The 21,662-nt window shown below is 43.2% G+C and overlaps 3 protein-coding genes across 3 annotated transcripts; all 3 read right to left on the reverse strand.

Annotated features, from left to right (window-relative positions):
* Positions 1–1,220: 1,220 nt before the first annotated feature.
* LOC135821707 (uncharacterized) lies at positions 1,221–18,439 on the reverse strand (the record flags this gene model as incomplete). Its single annotated transcript, XM_065334704.1, has 4 exons — positions 1,221–1,238; positions 1,358–2,290; positions 16,060–16,453; positions 17,865–18,439. Coding segments are annotated over 4 exons (1,920 nt in total), but the record flags the coding sequence as incomplete, so codon positions are not given.
* A 180-nt stretch (positions 18,440–18,619) lies between these two features.
* On the reverse strand, positions 18,620–20,755 carry LOC135821180 (uncharacterized protein DDB_G0271670-like; the record flags this gene model as incomplete). Its single annotated transcript, XM_065334247.1, has 2 exons — positions 18,620–18,999; positions 20,083–20,755. Coding segments are annotated over 2 exons (1,053 nt in total), but the record flags the coding sequence as incomplete, so codon positions are not given.
* On the reverse strand, positions 19,004–19,942 carry LOC135821246 (uncharacterized protein DDB_G0271670-like; the record flags this gene model as incomplete). The annotated part of the gene is made up of 1 exon (XM_065334307.1): positions 19,004–19,942. A coding segment is annotated over one exon (939 nt), but the record flags the coding sequence as incomplete, so codon positions are not given.
* Positions 20,756–21,662: the final 907 nt, after the last annotated feature.

The following is a 21,662-nucleotide window of genomic DNA, read 5'->3' on the forward strand; positions in this document are numbered from 1 at the left end:
GTGGTCGGTGTGGACCGTGAAGCCGGGGTCGCCGCTGAGGAAATGGGAGAAGCGCAAGCAGCCGCACTTCACACCGAGGGCTTCGAGTTCCGTTTGCGAATAACGCTGCTCAGTGGGGGTCAGGCTGCGGCTTGCGAATGCGACTGGTTTCAGCTCGGAGTGATCCTGGACGACTGCTTCAGGAGACTGGCAGAGGATGGCGCCAAGGCCAACGGGTGAGGCATCGACGTAAAGGTGAGTGTGTTTGGTACGGTCGAAGTAGGCGAGGGCCCGATCAGCTGCTATGTCGGCTTTGATGGCATCGAATGCTGCCTGAGCCTCGGGTGACCAATCCCACTGATGACCCTTGCCAAGGAGTTTCCGCAGGGGTGCCGTCTTGGTGGCCATGTCGGGGATGTAATGGCGCATGAATGTCGCCAAACCCAGGAAACTCTTGATATCGGAAGCTGACTTGGGTGTGGCGAAAACAGCAATGCTCTCTTTGTGGTGTGGTGCAGCCTGAGTGCCCCGGCGACTGTAGATAGTCGACATGAAGGCCAGGCGGGTTTGGCGAAACTGGCACTTCGCCAGGTTGAGGGTAACATTGTGGGCACGTAGGCGTTGCAGGCAGGCATGCAGGCGCTCATCGTGGACTTGATCCGTTTCGCCGTAGATGAATATATTGTCTACTACTACTACTACTGCTGCTGCTGCTGCTGCTGCTGCTGCTGCTGCTGCTGCTGCTGCTGCTGCTGCTGCTGCTGCTGCTGCTGCTGCTGCTGCTGCTGCTGCTGCTGCTGCTGCTGCTGCTGCTGCTGCTGCTGCTGCTGCTGCTGCTGCTGCTGCTGCTGCTGCTGCTGCTGCTGCTGCTGCTGCTGCTGCTGCTGCTGCTGCTGCTACTACTACTAGTCAAAATCTTTATTTGAAAGAACCCGAAGTTATAAATATGGAAAAGGAACAAAAAGCAAAACAATGATGAAGGCAATTCAAAATCAATAATCAGAGAAGGTAGCGAGAAAACAAGAAAAGAACACAATTGTAACTCAAACTCCAAAGCACGAAACAGGGATTACACTGAAGAGGACATTCGTAATAGAAAAACAAAACAAAATTAAAAAACTAAACTAAAAAAAAAAAAAACTAAACTAAAAAAAAACATAACTGGAGATCTTTTGCAAACTGAGCAAGTCATTTAAACACGCGACAGTACACGACATTCATGAACAAAATTTGCAGAGCGCTTAGTACGATAGGATGCTCTGCAGCCACGCAAACAAGTGATACACCAACGAAGGAGACAAAACGATAAACGGCAGCGCAAATGACTCATCACAACAGAGTACGATAGATCGATATTCTTCTCGAGAATCAGGCTTACCAGATATTTCAAAAATATGGTGCATTCCTTCCCAGCCATGCCATTTGTCGCGAACACCAGCGGAGTGAAACTCCCTCTATCAACTGTATTGATCCTCTCGCCATACTGCCGCCTCTTCTCTCCTTCGTTACGCTCCAATTGACTCGTGACTTTGGAACACGACAGCGGGCTAGCCCTAGGGTGCGTCACCCGGATATCGAAGAAGGCCTCCTGCTGCCGCGTCCAAAAACCACGAGCCCGTATATCAACACGAGCCTCAACGGAGCGATTCGCCGTCACCCCCTGGAGCTGCTCCTCCTGATATGGAAGGAGCTTCGGCTCGACCTCCACGTCTTGAACAACTCCACGCATTACATCTGCACGGAGATCCCGGACCTCATTGTGTCTGGCGGATGGATACCCTCCGCAAGGGCAGGTCATCGCATGGTACACTGTCATTGCCTTGCCGCACACACAATTCGGGGATAGGCCATCCAGCTGCAAGCCGTAACGAATGGCGATAGCATCTCTGAAATCCGAGCGATTCAATACCGTCCCATTGACAACTCCTGGTGATGACGTGAGCCAGGATGAGACTCCTTTGCTGGCACCACTGCAAATGTTTACCAGAAACCGTTGGCTTACAGACAAACTGTCCTTGATGTCGTTGAGAGTCTGTTGTCCTTGACGAACTCTGTTCTTGCGGGTACTCTGCAGGCGCCTGCGACACTCCGTGACTGCATTGCTGATGAGGCTGCGAGCTCTGTGAGATGGCGCTGTCACAGGAGGTCGTGGCGGCGGCCAATTATCACCATCCTCCTCACCTGCATCCTCTCCAACATCGTATGATTGCGTGTCGAGAGAAGCCGCCGACGATTCGGCAGGAGGCGATGCAACATGAAGGCTTTGAGACCCATCTAGGCTTTGAGACCTAGATGATGCTGCAGGCTGTTCCTGTAATTGAGGCACACACAATTCGACGATGGGATGCACCGTGTGCTCGCACTCTATGTGCGCGACCCCGCAAGAATCTGAGATCTTGGGGATACCTAACCCACCCATTCGACAAGGCAGTGAAATTAAACATCGCAGCGGGTCATCATCTTGCAAAATCATGTCGGAGACTGCGGGCAACAATTTCCCGAATGGCCTGATCTAGTTTCGCAAACCGTGTAGCCTCACAGCTGACCGCCCTTAGACAGTATCGCCAACGAGAAATTATGCTGTGGACGAGTAGAGTGTACTACTACTACTACTACTACTACTACTACTACTACTACTACTACTACTACTACTACTACTACTACTACTACTACTACTACTACTACTACTACTACTACTACTACTACTACTACTACTACTACTACTACTACTACTACTACTACTACTACTACTACTACTACTACTACTACTACTACTACTACTACTACTACTACTACTACTACTACTACTACTACTACTACTACTACTACTACTACTACTACTACTACTACTACTACTACTACTACTACTACTACTACTACTACTACTACTACTACTACTACTACTACTACTACTACTACTACTACTACTACTACTACTACTACTACTACTACTACTACTACTACTACTACTACTACTACTACTACTACTACTACTACTACTACTACTACTACTACTACTACTACTACTACTACTACTACTACTACTACTACTACTACTACTACTACTACTACTACTACTACTACTACTACTACTACTACTACTACTACTACTACTACTACTACTACTACTACTACTACTACTACTACTACTACTACTACTACTACTACTACTACTACTACTACTACTACTACTACTACTACTACTACTACTACTACTACTACTACTACTACTACTACTACTACTACTACTACTACTACTACTACTACTACTTGGTCCGTTTCATCGCAATTGTCGCTTATCTATCGCAACTAAGAACAGGAGTTTTTTTACCGCTCTGTGAAATTTCCAATACGCACAGTGAAGAAGCATGATACAGGATTCCTGTCCGCCACAAGAAATAAATTCAGCGATGGAATCTGATGAAGCAAGTCGAAGAAAGGAAGCAAGGTTACAAAAAATGTACAGAAGAAAACAGCGACGGAGCGCCTTCTTGCACTCAGGCTTTAGTTTATCCGACTTGATGCCACTTGAGCTCACATTCACTGGTGTGTATAGCTGCTAGCGTAGAGTACCGTATCTCTTGCTTTCTCCGCTTGGCGTATAGCAGCGACGGGAAAGGAACAGTCGCGGTTGTCACTTTGGCACTTGGAGGAACATGGGCAGCGTGACCCGTCTGTCACTACAGTACTATGTGTTCAACAATGTTTTTGAATCAGGCACACATCCCTCTCCAGACAGCTGTCATACGCTCTGCTGGATACGCTGACCACGACTCTTGTACTGCCGCTGCCAGTTCGGACAATGTCTTCTTTGCCACCATCTCGCCACCAAGGCATCAGTTTGCAGGCTTGCAAAGAATACCAGGTCATTGCAGTTCAAACATTGCAGTTCAAACAACTGAGCTGGCTGGCCTGGCCGTGACTGTCACGCTCTCCAGGTCAGGATGTCGATTTCCCCTGCTACAGTTCCGGTCTTTGAGCTGCGCTTGGCTTTTCGCTGCAGTGAATGCGTGCATTCACTGCAGCGAAAAGTTTCCCACTTTTCCATCAAAATTGTATGAATCGCGATGCCACTGGCGCTAGTCGCGATGGTTTTTTCTTTCTGGTCTCCTCTGATCTTGCCATCACAACCTCCCAAACGAATGTGAGTTAGATATCGAGATCGGACTGGGTTTTACCTGTCAAAAGGTGCGTGGGAGATAAGCGACAATTGCGATGAAACGGACCAAGTACTACTACTACTACTACTACTACTACTACTACTACTACTACTACTACTACTACTACTACTACTACTACTACTACTACTACTACTACTACTACTACTACTACTACTACTACTACTACTACTACTACTACTACTACTACTACTACTACTACTACTACTACTACTACTACTACTACTACTACTACTACTACTACTACTACTACTACTACTACTACTACTACTACTACTACTACTACTACTACTACTACTACTACTACTACTACTACTACTACTACTACTACTACTACTACTACTACTACTACTACTACTACTACTACTACTACTACTACTACTACTACTACTACTACTACTACTACTACTACTACTACTACTACTACTACTACTACTACTACTACTACTACTACTACTACTACTACTACTACTACTACTACTACTACTACTACTACTACTACTACTACTACTACTACTACTACTACTACTACTACTACTACTACTACTACTACTACTACTACTACTACTACTACTACTACTACTACTACTACTACTACTACTACTACTACTACTACTACTACTACTACTACTACTACTACTACTACTACTACTACTACTACTACTACTACTACTACTACTACTAGGCACTTCAGTCACATGACAGGACCTGTCAAAATTTGCTGAGGTGAGAATGCGTACTTGCGTGGCACCAGTCAAGTGCAAGCGCTAAACTGTACAGGTACGCGCTATGCTTCGTTGTACGGGCTGATAGTTGGGCGCATCGTGTTGCTCTGACGTTCAGCTTTCAGTAGATCCCGCATACGTCATAGTGCGTACATTTTTGCGAGTTGTAGATCACGTACACAACCAGCAAAGAGTTTTTTCACAAAGAACTGTTGTTTGCTCGCGTTTGAAACGTTGCTTATCGTCTTCAGCGTCGTCTTTCCATTCGGAAACAGTAGAGTTCTTGTTTACCAGGGTTTGCGCATCGCTGCGCAAGGAGACATTATGTACGTAGGCACTGAGAAGTATGCGCTTTAGGCGGAGGAGAACGACGATGCGTCGTCCTACCTGGGCGAATTCTCAAAGCGTACTGAAAGCCAAGTTTTGACACGGTTGCGCTGGAAGGCCTACTGATGTTTACGAACAATCAAAAGGCACAGTGGCTGCTGGAGAAACCCTCTGATGAGGGGATGCTTTGATATACGCAGCCAGGCACGCTTCACCAAAATTTCAAAGCTCACCAGCAGGCTGCTGCATGGAGCAGTTGAAGGATAGGGAGGCAGATATCACACCATGGAAAGAAGCTACCAACAGAGGTCCTGAAGAACTTCTTGCCAACTTGGAATCACTTGAAGTGGCATGACTGTGAGCACGAATGTCCTGTGCAGTAATTCGCGCGCGCGCGCGCGCGCGCGCGTACATACCCTCCAGGCTCCACGTTGCGGTGTCCGGCGTACAACAAGGAAGTTCTCTGTTGTTTTTGTGCCAGAAGAATGTCTTTATAACTCTTACGCTTTTGTACCCGCAGGAGCCTGCCAGTATGTCGTTATCAGTTCATTTCACAGCAAACTGAAGCTGTTACTATGGGTTACTATGGCGTTGCTATGGGTTGCTATGGAGTTGCTATAGTGATTGCGGTCACAATTGCCGTATTCTTGCCTATTCTGAACTTTGATCTGTATTGTTTCGATCCATACAGGGTTGTCGGTGTAAGTGAGTGATGTGTGCTTGAAAAAAACACTCTGATGTTTTGTGACTATATCCACTGATGATACTTCGGAGATGCTGTTGGTGCCACAAATTGTATTGATTTCGCCTCATCCAACTGCCTATCTTCAACCCTTCATATCTGAGTGGTATCACTGTGGATTTCAATAAAATTTTCTGTGTGACCTTGTGATACCCACCACCATCGATTGCCGATGATAAACCTGGAAAAAACGCGATTTCAAAAAATGGGGTGAAGTGCCTACTACTACTACTACTACTACTACTACTACTACTACTACTACTACTACTACTACTACTACTACTACTACTACTACTACTACTACTACTACTACTACTACTACTACTACTACTACTACTACTACTACTACTACTACTACTACTACTACTACTACTACTACTACTACTACTACTACTACTACTACTACTACTACTACTACTACTACTACTACTACTACTACTACTACTACTACTACTACTACTACTACTACTACTACTACTACTACTACTACTACTACTACTACTACTACTACTACTACTACTACTACTACTACTACTACTACTACTACTACTACTACTACTACTACTACTACTACTCCTCCTCCTCCTCCTCCTCCTCCTCCTACTACTACTACTACTACTACTACTACTACTACTACTACTACTACTACTACTACTACTACTACTACTACTACTACTACTACTACTACTACTACTACTACTACTACTACTACTACTACTACTACTACTACTACTACTACTACTACTACTACTACTACTACTACTACTACTACTACTACTACTACTACTACTACTACTACTACTACTACTACTACTACTACTACTACTACTACTACTACTACTACTACTACTACTACTACTACTACTACTACTACTACTACTACTACTACTACTACTACTACTACTACTACTACTACTACTACTACTACTACTACTACTACTACTACTACTACTACTACTACTACTACTACTACTACTACTACTACTACTACTACTACTACTACTACTACTACTACTACTACTACTACTACTACTACTACTACTACTACTACTACTACTACTACTACTACTACTACTACTACTACTACTACTACTACTACTACTACTACTACTACTACTACTACTACTACTACTACTACTACTACTACTACTACTACTACTACTACTACTACTACTACTACTACTACTACTACTACTACTACTACTACTACTACTACTACTACTACTACTACTACTACTACTACTACTACTACTACTACTACTACTACTACTACTACTACTACTACTACTACTACTACTACTACTACTACTACTACTACTACTACTACTACTACTACTACTACTACTACTACTACTACTACTACTACTACTACTACTACTACTACTACTACTACTACTACTACTACTACTACTACTACTACTACTACTACTACTACTACTACTACTACTACTACTACTACTACTACTACTACTACTACTACTACTACTACTACTACTACTACTACTACTACTACTACTACTACTACTACTACTACTACTACTACTACTACTACTACTACTACTACTACTACTACTACTACTACTACTACTACTACTACTACTACTACTACTACTACTACTACTACTACTACTTGGTCCGCCCAGCTAAAATTGGCGCTTATCTTCTCACTTGGTTTTTTGGTGTTCTGCCTGTGCCACACGGCATGGAACCACCGATTCACCATCCGAACATGACCATTGACCATTGCATCCGACGACATGGCAGCACAAACCATCACAGAAGTTGCGATCGGTTCGTTTGAGTCTTTTTGACGGAGCTGCCGCCGACGAACACTTCCGTCAGCGCAAGAAAACACTGCAACCTCCGCCCGAGTCCGTAAAATAGGTCAGGATGTTCGCATTTCAGAGCGATGGAGAATACAGTTTCTGTCTACTTCCAGCTGTCTGATGGCAAGGATTGTTTACCCCGGGGAGGTATAGAAAAGCTGAAAAAGCGCTTCGCGAGCTTGAATTTCAGTGCTTGCACATTATAGCGCCTAGTGAAGGGCTATCACCAGCAAATCGCTGACGAAGAAACTGCAGCTCATGTCGATGTCTCCAGTAAGTGAGACCAATCCGGCGGACACACTTTGAAGCTCACAGAGGACAGGGCAAAGGAGCTAATCAAAGGAAACACCAAGTCCTGAGAGAAACACTCGTGCAAAGGACTTTCAGGAAACTAGCCGAAAAGCCTGGTGCACGGCGTTGTAGGTGCAGTACGCACAGGTGCTACATCAAGCGGAAGGTATCACTGCGCTGCATGTAGATCTACAAGCACCAGCGGCTCGCGTGGGTACGGGTGCTGATCAGCAAGTACGACAAGCGCAAGAGGCGATTTGAAAAAAGGACACTGATATGGCGTTGCCCTTTTGTCTCAAACAAAGTCGCATTATTGCGACGAACGGGGATAACACTTACAGTCAACATGCGGGCAGTCTCACTCAGCTTCTGATGGGTAGGTGACAGGCACGCACTGCCTTTGACTAGTTTGAGCGTGATTCGAGACGAGGAGAAGTGGAACAAGCTATGAAACGACCCGTGCAGCAGCTGTCCGGATCGTACGTTTTGAGCCCTTCCGAAGTGGAACAAGCTATGAAACGACCCGTGCAGCAGCTGTCCGGATCGTACGTTTTGAGCCCTTCCTCCAGCGACGACAGTGGCGAGGAGGATGTGTAACTTGCTTGAATTTTTGACTGAGTTGCTTACTGACATGTAAATAATCATGTATATAGTGCTTTGTGATCGTGGCTTGCTTCAAATATTAGTATTTCTTTCCTGAGACAAGTGTGAAGATAAGCGCCAATTTTAACTGGGCGGACCAAGTACTACTACTACTACTACTACTACTACTACTACTACTACTACTACTACTACTACTACTACTACTACTACTACTACTACTACTACTACTACTACTACTACTACTACTACTACTACTACTACTACTACTACTACTACTACTACTACTACTACTACTACTACTACTACTACTACTACTACTACTACTACTACTACTACTACTACTACTACTACTACTACTACTACTACTACTACTACTACTACTACTACTACTACTACTACTACTACTACTACTACTACTACTACTACTACTACTACTACTACTACTACTACTACTACTACTACTACTACTACTACTACTACTACTACTACTACTACTACTACTACTACTACTACTACTACTACTACTACTACTACTACTACTACTACTACTACTACTACTACTACTACTACTACTACTACTACTACTACTACTACTACTACTACTACTACTACTACTACTACTACTACTACTACTACTACTACTACTACTACTACTACTACTACTACTACTACTACTACTACTACTACTACTACTACTACTACTACTACTACTACTACTACTACTACTACTACTACTACTACTACTACTACTACTACTACTACTACTACTACTACTACTACTACTACTACTACTACTACTACTACTACTACTACTACTACTACTACTACTACTACTACTACTACTACTACTACTACTACTACTACTACTACTACTACTACTACTACTACTACTACTACTACTACTACTACTACTACTACTACTACTACTACTACTACTACTACTACTACTACTACTACTACTACTACTACTACTACTACTACTACTACTACTACTACTACTACTACTACTACTACTACTACTACTACTACTACTACTACTACTACTACTACTACTACTACTTGGTCCGCCCAGCTAAAATTGGCGCTTATCTTCTCACTTGGTTTTTTGGTGTTCTGCCTGTGCCACACGGCATGGAACCACCGATTCACCATCCGAACATGACCATTGACCATTGCATCCGACGACATGGCAGCACAAACCATCACAGAAGTTGCGATCGGTTCGTTTGAGTCTTTTTGACGGAGCTGCCGCCGACGAACACTTCCGTCAGCGCAAGAAAACACTGCAACCTCCGCCCGAGTCCGTAAAATAGGTCAGGATGTTCGCATTTCAGAGCGATGGAGAATACAGTTTCTGTCTACTTCCAGCTGTCTGATGGCAAGGATTGTTTACCCCGGGGAGGTATAGAAAAGCTGAAAAAGCGCTTCGCGAGCTTGAATTTCAGTGCTTGCACATTATAGCGCCTAGTGAAGGGCTATCACCAGCAAATCGCTGACGAAGAAACTGCAGCTCATGTCGATGTCTCCAGTAAGTGAGACCAATCCGGCGGACACACTTTGAAGCTCACAGAGGACAGGGCAAAGGAGCTAATCAAAGGAAACACCAAGTCCTGAGAGAAACACTCGTGCAAAGGACTTTCAGGAAACTAGCCGAAAAGCCTGGTGCACGGCGTTGTAGGTGCAGTACGCACAGGTGCTACATCAAGCGGAAGGTATCACTGCGCTGCATGTAGATCTACAAGCACCAGCGGCTCGCGTGGGTACGGGTGCTGATCAGCAAGTACGACAAGCGCAAGAGGCGATTTGAAAAAAGGACACTGATATGGCGTTGCCCTTTTGTCTCAAACAAAGTCGCATTATTGCGACGAACGGGGATAACACTTACAGTCAACATGCGGGCAGTCTCACTCAGCTTCTGATGGGTAGGTGACAGGCACGCACTGCCTTTGACTAGTTTGAGCGTGATTCGAGACGAGGAGAAGTGGAACAAGCTATGAAACGACCCGTGCAGCAGCTGTCCGGATCGTACGTTTTGAGCCCTTCCTCCAGCGACGACAGTGGCGAGGAGGATGTGTAACTTGCTTGAATTTTTGACTGAGTTGCTTACTGACATGTAAATAATCATGTATATAGTGCTTTGTGATCGTGGCTTGCTTCAAATATTAGTATTTCTTTCCTGAGACAAGTGTGAAGATAAGCGCCAATTTTAACTGGGCGGACCAAGTACTACTACTACTACTACTACTACTACTACTACTACTACTACTACTACTACTACTACTACTACTACTACTACTACTACTACTACTACTACTACTACTACTACTACTACTACTACTACTACTACTACTACTACTACTACTACTACTACTACTACTACTACTACTACTACTACTACTACTACTACTACTACTACTACTACTACTACTACTACTACTACTACTACTACTACTACTACTACTACTACTACTACTACTACTACTACTACTACTACTACTACTACTACTACTACTACTACTACTACTACTACTACTACTACTACTACTACTACTACTACTACTACTACTACTACTACTACTACTACTACTACTACTACTACTACTACTACTACTACTACTACTACTACTACTACTACTACTACTACTACTACTACTACTACTACTACTACTACTACTACTACTACTACTACTACTACTACTACTACTACTACTACTACTACTACTACTACTACTACTACTACTACTACTACTACTACTACTACTACTACTACTACTACTACTACTACTACTACTACTACTACTACTACTACTACTACTACTACTACTACTACTACTACTACTACTACTACTACTACTACTACTACTACTACTACTACTACTACTACTACTACTACCAGCACCACCAGCACCACCAGCACCACCAGCACCACCAGCACCACCAGCACCACCAGCACTACTACTACTACTACTACTACTACTACTACTACTACCACTACCACTACCACTACCACTACCACTACCACTACCACTACCACTACCACTACCACTACCACTACCACTACCACTACCACTACCACTACCACTACCACTACCACTACGACTACTCCTACTCCTACTGCTACTGCTACTGCTACTGCTACTGCTACTGCTACTGCTACTGCTACTGCTACTGCTACTGCTACTGCTACTGCTACTGCTACTGCTACTGCTACTGCTACTGCTACTGCTACTGCTACTGCTACTGCTACTGCTACTGCTACTGCTACTGCTACTGCTACTGCTACTGCTACTGCTACTGCTACTGCTACTGCTACTGCTACTGCTACTGCTACTGCTACTGCTACTGCTACTGCTACTGCTACTGCTACTGCTACTGCTACTGCTACTGCTACTACTACTACTACTACTACTACTACTACTACTACTACTACTACTACTACTACTACTACTACTACTACTACTACTACTACTACTACTACTACTACTACTACTACTACTACTACTACTACTACTACTACTACTACTACTACTACTACTACTACTACTACTACTACTACTACTACTACTACTACTACTACTACTACTACTACTACTACTACTACTACTACTACTACTACTACTACTACTACTACTACTACTACTACTACTACTACTACTACTACTACTACTACTACTACTACTACTACTACTACTACTACTACTACTACTACTACTACTACTACTACTACTACTACTACTACTACTACTACTACTACTACTACTACTACTACTACTACTACTACTACTACTACTACTACTACTACTACTACTACTACTACTACTACTACTACTACTTGGTCCGTTTCATCGCAATTGTCGCTTATCTATCGCAACTAAGAACAGGAGTTTTTTTACCGCTCTGTGAAATTTCCAATACGCACAGTGAAGAAGCATGATACAGGATTCCTGTCCGCCACAAGAAATAAATTCAGCGATGGAATCTGATGAAGCAAGTCGAAGAAAGGAAGCAAGGTTACAAAAAATGTACAGAAGAAAACAGCGACGGAGCGCCTTCTTGCACTCAGGCTTTAGTTTATCCGACTCTGGCTCTGTATCACTCGAGCTGATGCCACTTGAGCTCACATTCACTGGTGTGTATAGCTGCTAGCGTAGAGTACCGTATCTCTTGCTTTCTCCGCTTGGCGTATAGCAGCGACGGGAAAGGAACAGTCGCGGTTGTCACTTTGGCACTTGGAGGAACATGGGCAGCGTGACCCGTCTGTCACTACAGTACTATGTGTTCAACAATGTTTTTGAATCAGGCACACATCCCTCTCCAGACAGCTGTCATACGCTCTGCTGGATACGCTGACCACGACTCTTGTACTGCCGCTGCCAGTTCGGACAATGTCTTCTTTGCCACCATCTCGCCACCAAGGCATCAGTTTGCAGGCTTGCAAAGAATACCAGGTCATTGCAGTTCAAACATTGCAGTTCAAACAACTGAGCTGGCTGGCCTGGCCGTGACTGTCACGCTCTCCAGGTCAGGATGTCGATTTCCCCTGCTACAGTTCCGGTCTTTGAGCTGCGCTTGGCTTTTCGCTGCAGTGAATGCGTGCATTCACTGCAGCGAAAAGTTTCCCACTTTTCCATCAAAATTGTATGAATCGCGATGCCACTGGCGCTAGTCGCGATGGTTTTTTCTTTCTGGTCTCCTCTGATCTTGCCATCACAACCTCCCAAACGAATGTGAGTTAGATATCGAGATCGGACTGGGTTTTACCTGTCAAAAGGTGCGTGGGAGATAAGCGACAATTGCGATGAAACGGACCAAGTACTACTACTACTACTACTACTACTACTACTACTACTACTACTACTACTACTACTACTACTACTACTACTACTACTACTACTACTACTACTACTACTACTACTACTACTACTACTACTACTACTACTACTACTACTACTACTACTACTACTACTACTACTACTACTACTACTACTACTACTACTACTACTACTACTACTACTACTACTACTACTACTACTACTACTACTACTACTACTACTACTACTACTACTACTACTACTACTACTACTACTACTACTACTACTACTACTACTACTACTACTACTACTACTACTACTACTACTACTACTACTACTACTACTACTACTACTACTACTACTACTACTACTACTACTACTACTACTACTACTACTACTACTACTACTACTACTACTACTACTACTACTACTACTACTACTACTACTACTACTACTACTACTACTACTACTACTACTACTAGGCACTTCAGTCACATGACAGGACCTGTCAAAATTTGCTGAGGTGAGAATGCGTACTTGCGTGGCACCAGTCAAGTGCAAGCGCTAAACTGTACAGGTACGCGCTATGCTTCGTTGTACGGGCTGATAGTTGGGCGCATCGTGTTGCTCTGACGTTCAGCTTTCAGTAGATCCCGCATACGTCATAGTGCGTACATTTTTGCGAGTTGTAGATCACGTACACAACCAGCAAAGAGTTTTTTCACAAAGAACTGTTGTTTGCTCGCGTTTGAAACGTTGCTTATCGTCTTCAGCGTCGTCTTTCCATTCGGAAACAGTAGAGTTCTTGTTTACCAGGGTTTGCGCATCGCTGCGCAAGGAGACATTATGTACGTAGGCACTGAGAAGTATGCGCTTTAGGCGGAGGAGAACGACGATGCGTCGTCCTACCTGGGCGAATTCTCAAAGCGTACTGAAAGCCAAGTTTTGACACGGTTGCGCTGGAAGGCCTACTGATGTTTACGAACAATCAAAAGGCACAGTGGCTGCTGGAGAAACCCTCTGATGAGGGGATGCTTTGATATACGCAGCCAGGCACGCTTCACCAAAATTTCAAAGCTCACCAGCAGGCTGCTGCATGGAGCAGTTGAAGGATAGGGAGGCAGATATCACACCATGGAAAGAAGCTACCAACAGAGGTCCTGAAGAACTTCTTGCCAACTTGGAATCACTTGAAGTGGCATGACTGTGAGCACGAATGTCCTGTGCAGTAATTCGCGCGCGCGCGCGCGCGCGCGCGTACATACCCTCCAGGCTCCACGTTGCGGTGTCCGGCGTACAACAAGGAAGTTCTCTGTTGTTTTTGTGCCAGAAGAATGTCTTTATAACTCTTACGCTTTTGTACCCGCAGGAGCCTGCCAGTATGTCGTTATCAGTTCATTTCACAGCAAACTGAAGCTGTTACTATGGGTTACTATGGCGTTGCTATGGGTTGCTATGGAGTTGCTATAGTGATTGCGGTCACAATTGCCGTATTCTTGCCTATTCTGAACTTTGATCTGTATTGTTTCGATCCATACAGGGTTGTCGGTGTAAGTGAGTGATGTGTGCTTGAAAAAAACACTCTGATGTTTTGTGACTATATCCACTGATGATACTTCGGAGATGCTGTTGGTGCCACAAATTGTATTGATTTCGCCTCATCCAACTGCCTATCTTCAACCCTTCATATCTGAGTGGTATCACTGTGGATTTCAATAAAATTTTCTGTGTGACCTTGTGATACCCACCACCATCGATTGCCGATGATAAACCTGGAAAAAACGCGATTTCAAAAAATGGGGTGAAGTGCCTACTACTACTACTACTACTACTACTACTACTACTACTACTACTACTACTACTACTACTACTACTACTACTACTACTACTACTACTACTACTACTACTACTACTACTACTACTACTACTACTACTACTACTACTACTACTACTACTACTACTACTACTACTACTACTACTACTACTACTACTACTACTACTACTACTACTACTACTACTACTACTACTACTACTACTACTACTACTACTACTACTACTACTACTACTACTACTACTACTACTACTACTACTACTACTACTACTACTACTACTACTACTCCTCCTCCTCCTCCTCCTCCTCCTCCTCCTCCTCCTCCTCCTCCTCCTCCTACTACTACTACTACTACTACTACTACTACTACTACTACTACTACTACTACTACTACTACTACTACTACTACTACTACTACTACTACTACTACTACTACTACTACTACTACTACTACTACTACTACTACTACTACTACTACTACTACTACTACTACTACTACTACTACTACTACTACTACTACTACTACTACTACTACTACTACTACTACTACTACTACTACTACTACTACTACTACTACTACTACTACTACTACTACTACTACTACTACTACTACTACTACTACTACTACTACTACTACTACTACTACTACTACTACTACTACTACTACTACTACTACTACTACTACTACTACTACTACTACTACTACTACTACTACTACTACTACTACTACTACTACTACTACTACTACTACTACTACTACTACTACTACTACTACTACTACTACTACTACTACTACTACTACTACTACTACTACTACTACTACTACTACTACTACTACTACTACTACTACTACTACTACTACTACTACTACTACTACTACTACTACTACTACTACTACTACTACTACTACTACTACTACTACTACTACTACTACTACTACTACTACTACTACTACTACTACTACTACTACTACTACTACTACTACTACTACTACTACTACTACTACTACTACTACTACTACTACTACTACTACTACTACTACTACTACTACTACTACTACTACTACTACTACTACTACTACTACTACTACTACTACTACTACTACTACTACTACTACTACTACTACTACTACTACTACTACTACTACTACTACTACTACTACTACTACTACTACTACTACTACTACTACTACTACTACTACTACTACTACTACTACTACTACTACTACTACTACTACTACTACTACTACTACTACTACTACTACTACTACTACTACTACTACTACTACTACTACTACTACTACTACTACTACTACTACTACTACTACTACTACTACTACTACTACTACTACTACTACTACTACTACTACTACTACTACTACTACTACTACTACTACTACTACTACTACTACTTGGTCCGCCCAGCTAAAATTGGCGCTTATCTTCTCACTTGGTTTTTTGGTGTTCTGCCTGTGCCACACGGCATGGAACCACCGATTCACCATCCGAACATGACCATTGACCATTGCATCCGACGACATGGCAGCACAAACCATCACAGAAGTTGCGATCGGTTCGTTTGAGTCTTTTTGACGGAGCTGCCGCCGACGAACACTTCCGTCAGCGCAAGAAAACACTGCAACCTCCGCCCGAGTCCGTAAAATAGGTCAGGATGTTCGCATTTCAGAGCGATGGAGAATACAGTTTCTGTCTACTTCCAGCTGTCTGATGGCAAGGATTGTTTACCCCGGGGAGGTATAGAAAAGCTGAAAAAGCGCTTCGCGAGCTTGAATTTCAGTGCTTGCACATTATAGCGCCTAGTGAAGGGCTATCACCAGCAAATCGCTGACGAAGAAACTGCAGCTCATGTCGATGTCTCCAGTAAGTGAGACCAATCCGGCGGACACACTTTGAAGCTCACAGAGGACAGGGCAAAGGAGCTAATCAAAGGAAACACCAAGTCCTGAGAGAAACACTCGTGCAAAGGACTTTCAGGAAACTAGCCGAAAAGCCTGGTGCACGGCGTTGTAGGTGCAGTACGCACAGGTGCTACATCAAGCGGAAGGTATCACTGCGCTGCATGTAGATCTACAAGCACCAGCGGCTCGCGTGGGTACGGGTGCTGATCAGCAAGTACGACAAGCGCAAGAGGCGATTTGAAAAAAGGACACTGATATGGCGTTGCCCTTTTGTCTCAAACAAAGTCGCATTATTGCGACGAACGGGAGTCAACATGCGGGCAGTCTCACTCAGCTTCTGATGGGTAGGTGACAGGCACGCACTGCCTTTGACTAGTTTGAGCGTGATTCGAGACGAGGAGAAGTGGAACAAGCTATGAAACGACCCGTGCAGCAGCTGTCCGGATCGTACGTTTTGAGCCCTTCCTCCAGCGACGACAGTGGCGAGGAGGATGTGTAACTTGCTTGAATTTTTGACTGAGTTGCTTACTGACATGTAAATAATCATGTATATAGTGCTTTGTGATCGTGGCTTGCTTCAAATATTAGTATTTCTTTCCTGAGACAAGTGTGAAGATAAGCGCCAATTTTAACTGGGCGGACCAAGTACTACTACTACTACTACTACTACTACTACTACTACTACTACTACTACTACTACTACTACTACTACTACTACTACTACTACTACTACTACTACTACTACTACTACTACTACTACTACTACTACTACTACTACTACTACTACTACTACTACTACTACTACTACTACTACTACTACTACTACTACTACTACTACTACTACTACTACTACTACTACTACTACTACTACTACTACTACTACTACTACTACTACTACTACTACTACTACTACTACTACTACTACTACTACTACTACTACTACTACTACTACTACTACTACTACTACTACTACTACTACTACTACTACTACTACTACTACTACTACTACTACTACTACTACTACTACTACTACTACTACTACTACTACTACTACTACTACTACTACTACTACTACTACTACTACTACTACTACTACTACTACTACTACTACTACTACTACTACTACTACTACTACTACTACTACTACTACTACTACTACTACTACTACTACTACTACTACTACTACTACTACTACTACTACTACTACTACTACTACTACTACTACTACTACTACTACTACTACTACTACTACTACTACTACTACTACTACTACTACTACTACTACTACTACTACTACTACTACTACTACTACTACTACTACTACTACTACTACTACTACTACTACTACTACTACTACTACTACTACTACTACTACTACTACTACTACTACTACTACTACTACTACTACTACTACTACTACTACTACTACTACTACTACTACTACTACTACTACTACTACTACTACTACTACTACTACTACTACTACTACTACTACTACTACTACCAGCACCACCAGCACCACCAGCACCACCAGCACCACCAGCACCACCAGCACCACCAGCACCACCAGCACTACTACTACTACTACTACTACTACTACTACTACTACTACTACTACTACTACCACTACCACTACCACTACCACTACCACTACCACTACCACTACCACTACCACTACCACTACCACTACCACTACCACTACCACTACCACTACCACTACCACTACCACTACCACTACCACTACCACTACCACTACCACTACGACTACTCCTACTCCTACTGCTACTGCTACTGCTACTGCTACTGCTACTGCTACTGCTACTGCTACTGCTACTGCTACTGCTACTGCTACTGCTACTGCTACTGCTACTGCTACTGCTACTGCTACTGCTACTGCTACTGCTACTGCTACTGCTACTGCTACTGCTACTGCTACTGCTACTGCTACTGCTACTGCTACTGCTACTGCTACTGCTACTGCTACTGCTACTGCTACTGCTACTGCTACTGCTACTGCTACTGCTACTGCTACTGCTACTGCTACTGCTACTGCTACTGCTACTGCTACTGCTACTGCTACTGCTACTACTACTACTACTACTACTACTACTACTACTACTACTACTACTACTACTACTACTACTACTACTACTACTACTACTACTACTACTACTACTACTACTACTACTACTACTACTACTACTACTACTACTACTACTACTACTACTACTACTACTACTACTACTACTACTACTACTACTACTACTACTACTACTACTACTACTACTACTACTACTACTACTACTACTACTACTACTACTACTACTACTACTACTACTACTACTACTACTACTACTACTACTACTACTACTACTACTACTACTACTACTACTACTACTACTACTACTACTACTACTACTACTACTACTACTACTACTACTACTACTACTACTACTACTACTACTACTACTACTACTACTACTACTACTACTACTACTACTACTACTACTACTACTACTACTACTACTACTACTACTACTACTACTACTACTACTACTACTACTACTACTACTACTACTACTACTACTACTACTACTACTACTACTACTACTACTACTACTACTACTACTACTACTACTACTACTACTACTACTACTACTACTACTACTACTACTACTACTACTACTACTACTACTACTACTACTACTACTACTACTACTACTACTACTACTACCAGCACCACCAGCACCACCAGCACCACCAGCACTACCAGCACCACCAGCACCACCAGCACCACCAGCACCACCAGCACCACCAGCACCACCAGCACCACCAGCACCACCAGCACCACCAGCACCACCAGCACAACTACTACTACTACTACTACTACTACTACTACTACTACTACTACCACTACCACTACCACTACCACTACCACTACCACTACCACTACCACTACCACTACCACTACCACTACCACTACCACTACCACTACCACTACCACTACCACTACCACTACCACTACCACTACCACTACCACTACCACTACCACTACCACTACCACTACCACTACCACTACCACTACCACTACCACTACCACTACCACTACCACTACCACTACCACTACCACTACCACTACCACTACCACTACCACTACCACTACCACTACCACTACCACTACCACTACCACTACCACTACCACTACCACTACCACTACCACTACCACTACCACTACCACTACCACTACCACTACCACTACCACTACTACTACTACTACTACTACTACTACTACTACTACTACTACTACTACTACTACTACTACTACTACTACTACTACTACTACTACTACTACTACTACTACTACTACTACTACTACTACTACTACTACTACTACTACTACTACTACTACTACTACTACTACTACTACTACTACTACTACTACTACTACTACTACTACTACTACTACTACTACTACTACTACTACTACTACTACTACTACTACTACTACTACTACTACTACTACTACTACTACTACTACTACTACTACTACTTCGTACTATCTCAATAAAACCTACGTGAAAAGTAATGATACTCCAGTTTATTTTATATTTCTATTTCACTCAACTCGTGGTCCATTAACAATTGGCATGCAAATTGCGAGAGATGGGTGATAGCCAACAACGGCAAGAAAAGAAAAGAATTGTTTAGGATGCACTGCACCAAGATCTTGTAAAACTGAGAAAAGTGACTCAGTTAACCTCAAAAGGTTTTTTATTATTGCCTTTTCCAGCTACCTTCATCTTTTCATCGGTTTGCTCTCCTGTTGAGCGAGACTGAAGAGATCGACCAGGCGAACCTTTCTGCTTTCCGCATTCCATGTAATCTAATGAGGGTGAAACACGTTATAAAAAAGTGACTTACAGACTTTCAACGGACGTGCTTTGCTGAAACACTGAGGCAGACAGATTTGTCAAACCCATTTGGCTCAGATCTCTGAATAGAATAAAGCAAGGCGGAAAGTGATAGATATTTAGAAAAGCGAACCTGTCATCTTTTCTATTATTTTGGTCACAATGTAAGACCTAAAGACGCCAATATATGACACGTCAAAGTAAGTTTCTAAGTAAGGTGCGTGGCACCTGGACCAGGGCGTACTGTTTTACTACTCCATGGCTCGTACCATCGTGTGGCCGACTCGTGCGCGTGCATGGCAGACACTTTGTTCCAGTCCGTTTTCGGATGTGCATGAAGGAGGAACTTGCCTTATTTGGAACTGATCCTTGCAAGAACTGTTTCGGATATCTCGTCTCCTGGATTATTTTGCTTCTGCGCTGCTGAGACCTACTTTCACGGAATATTACTCAATGACAGGTGAGTTGGCCAGTTCCCTTTGTCTTTGCTGCATTCGCCTGTGTTGACTCTTTTATTTAC

The sequence above is a fragment of the Sycon ciliatum genome, chromosome 7 (assembly GCF_964019385.1).
Source record: "Sycon ciliatum chromosome 7, ocSycCili1.1, whole genome shotgun sequence".
Lineage (NCBI taxonomy): Eukaryota > Metazoa > Porifera > Calcarea > Leucosolenida > Sycettidae > Sycon > Sycon ciliatum.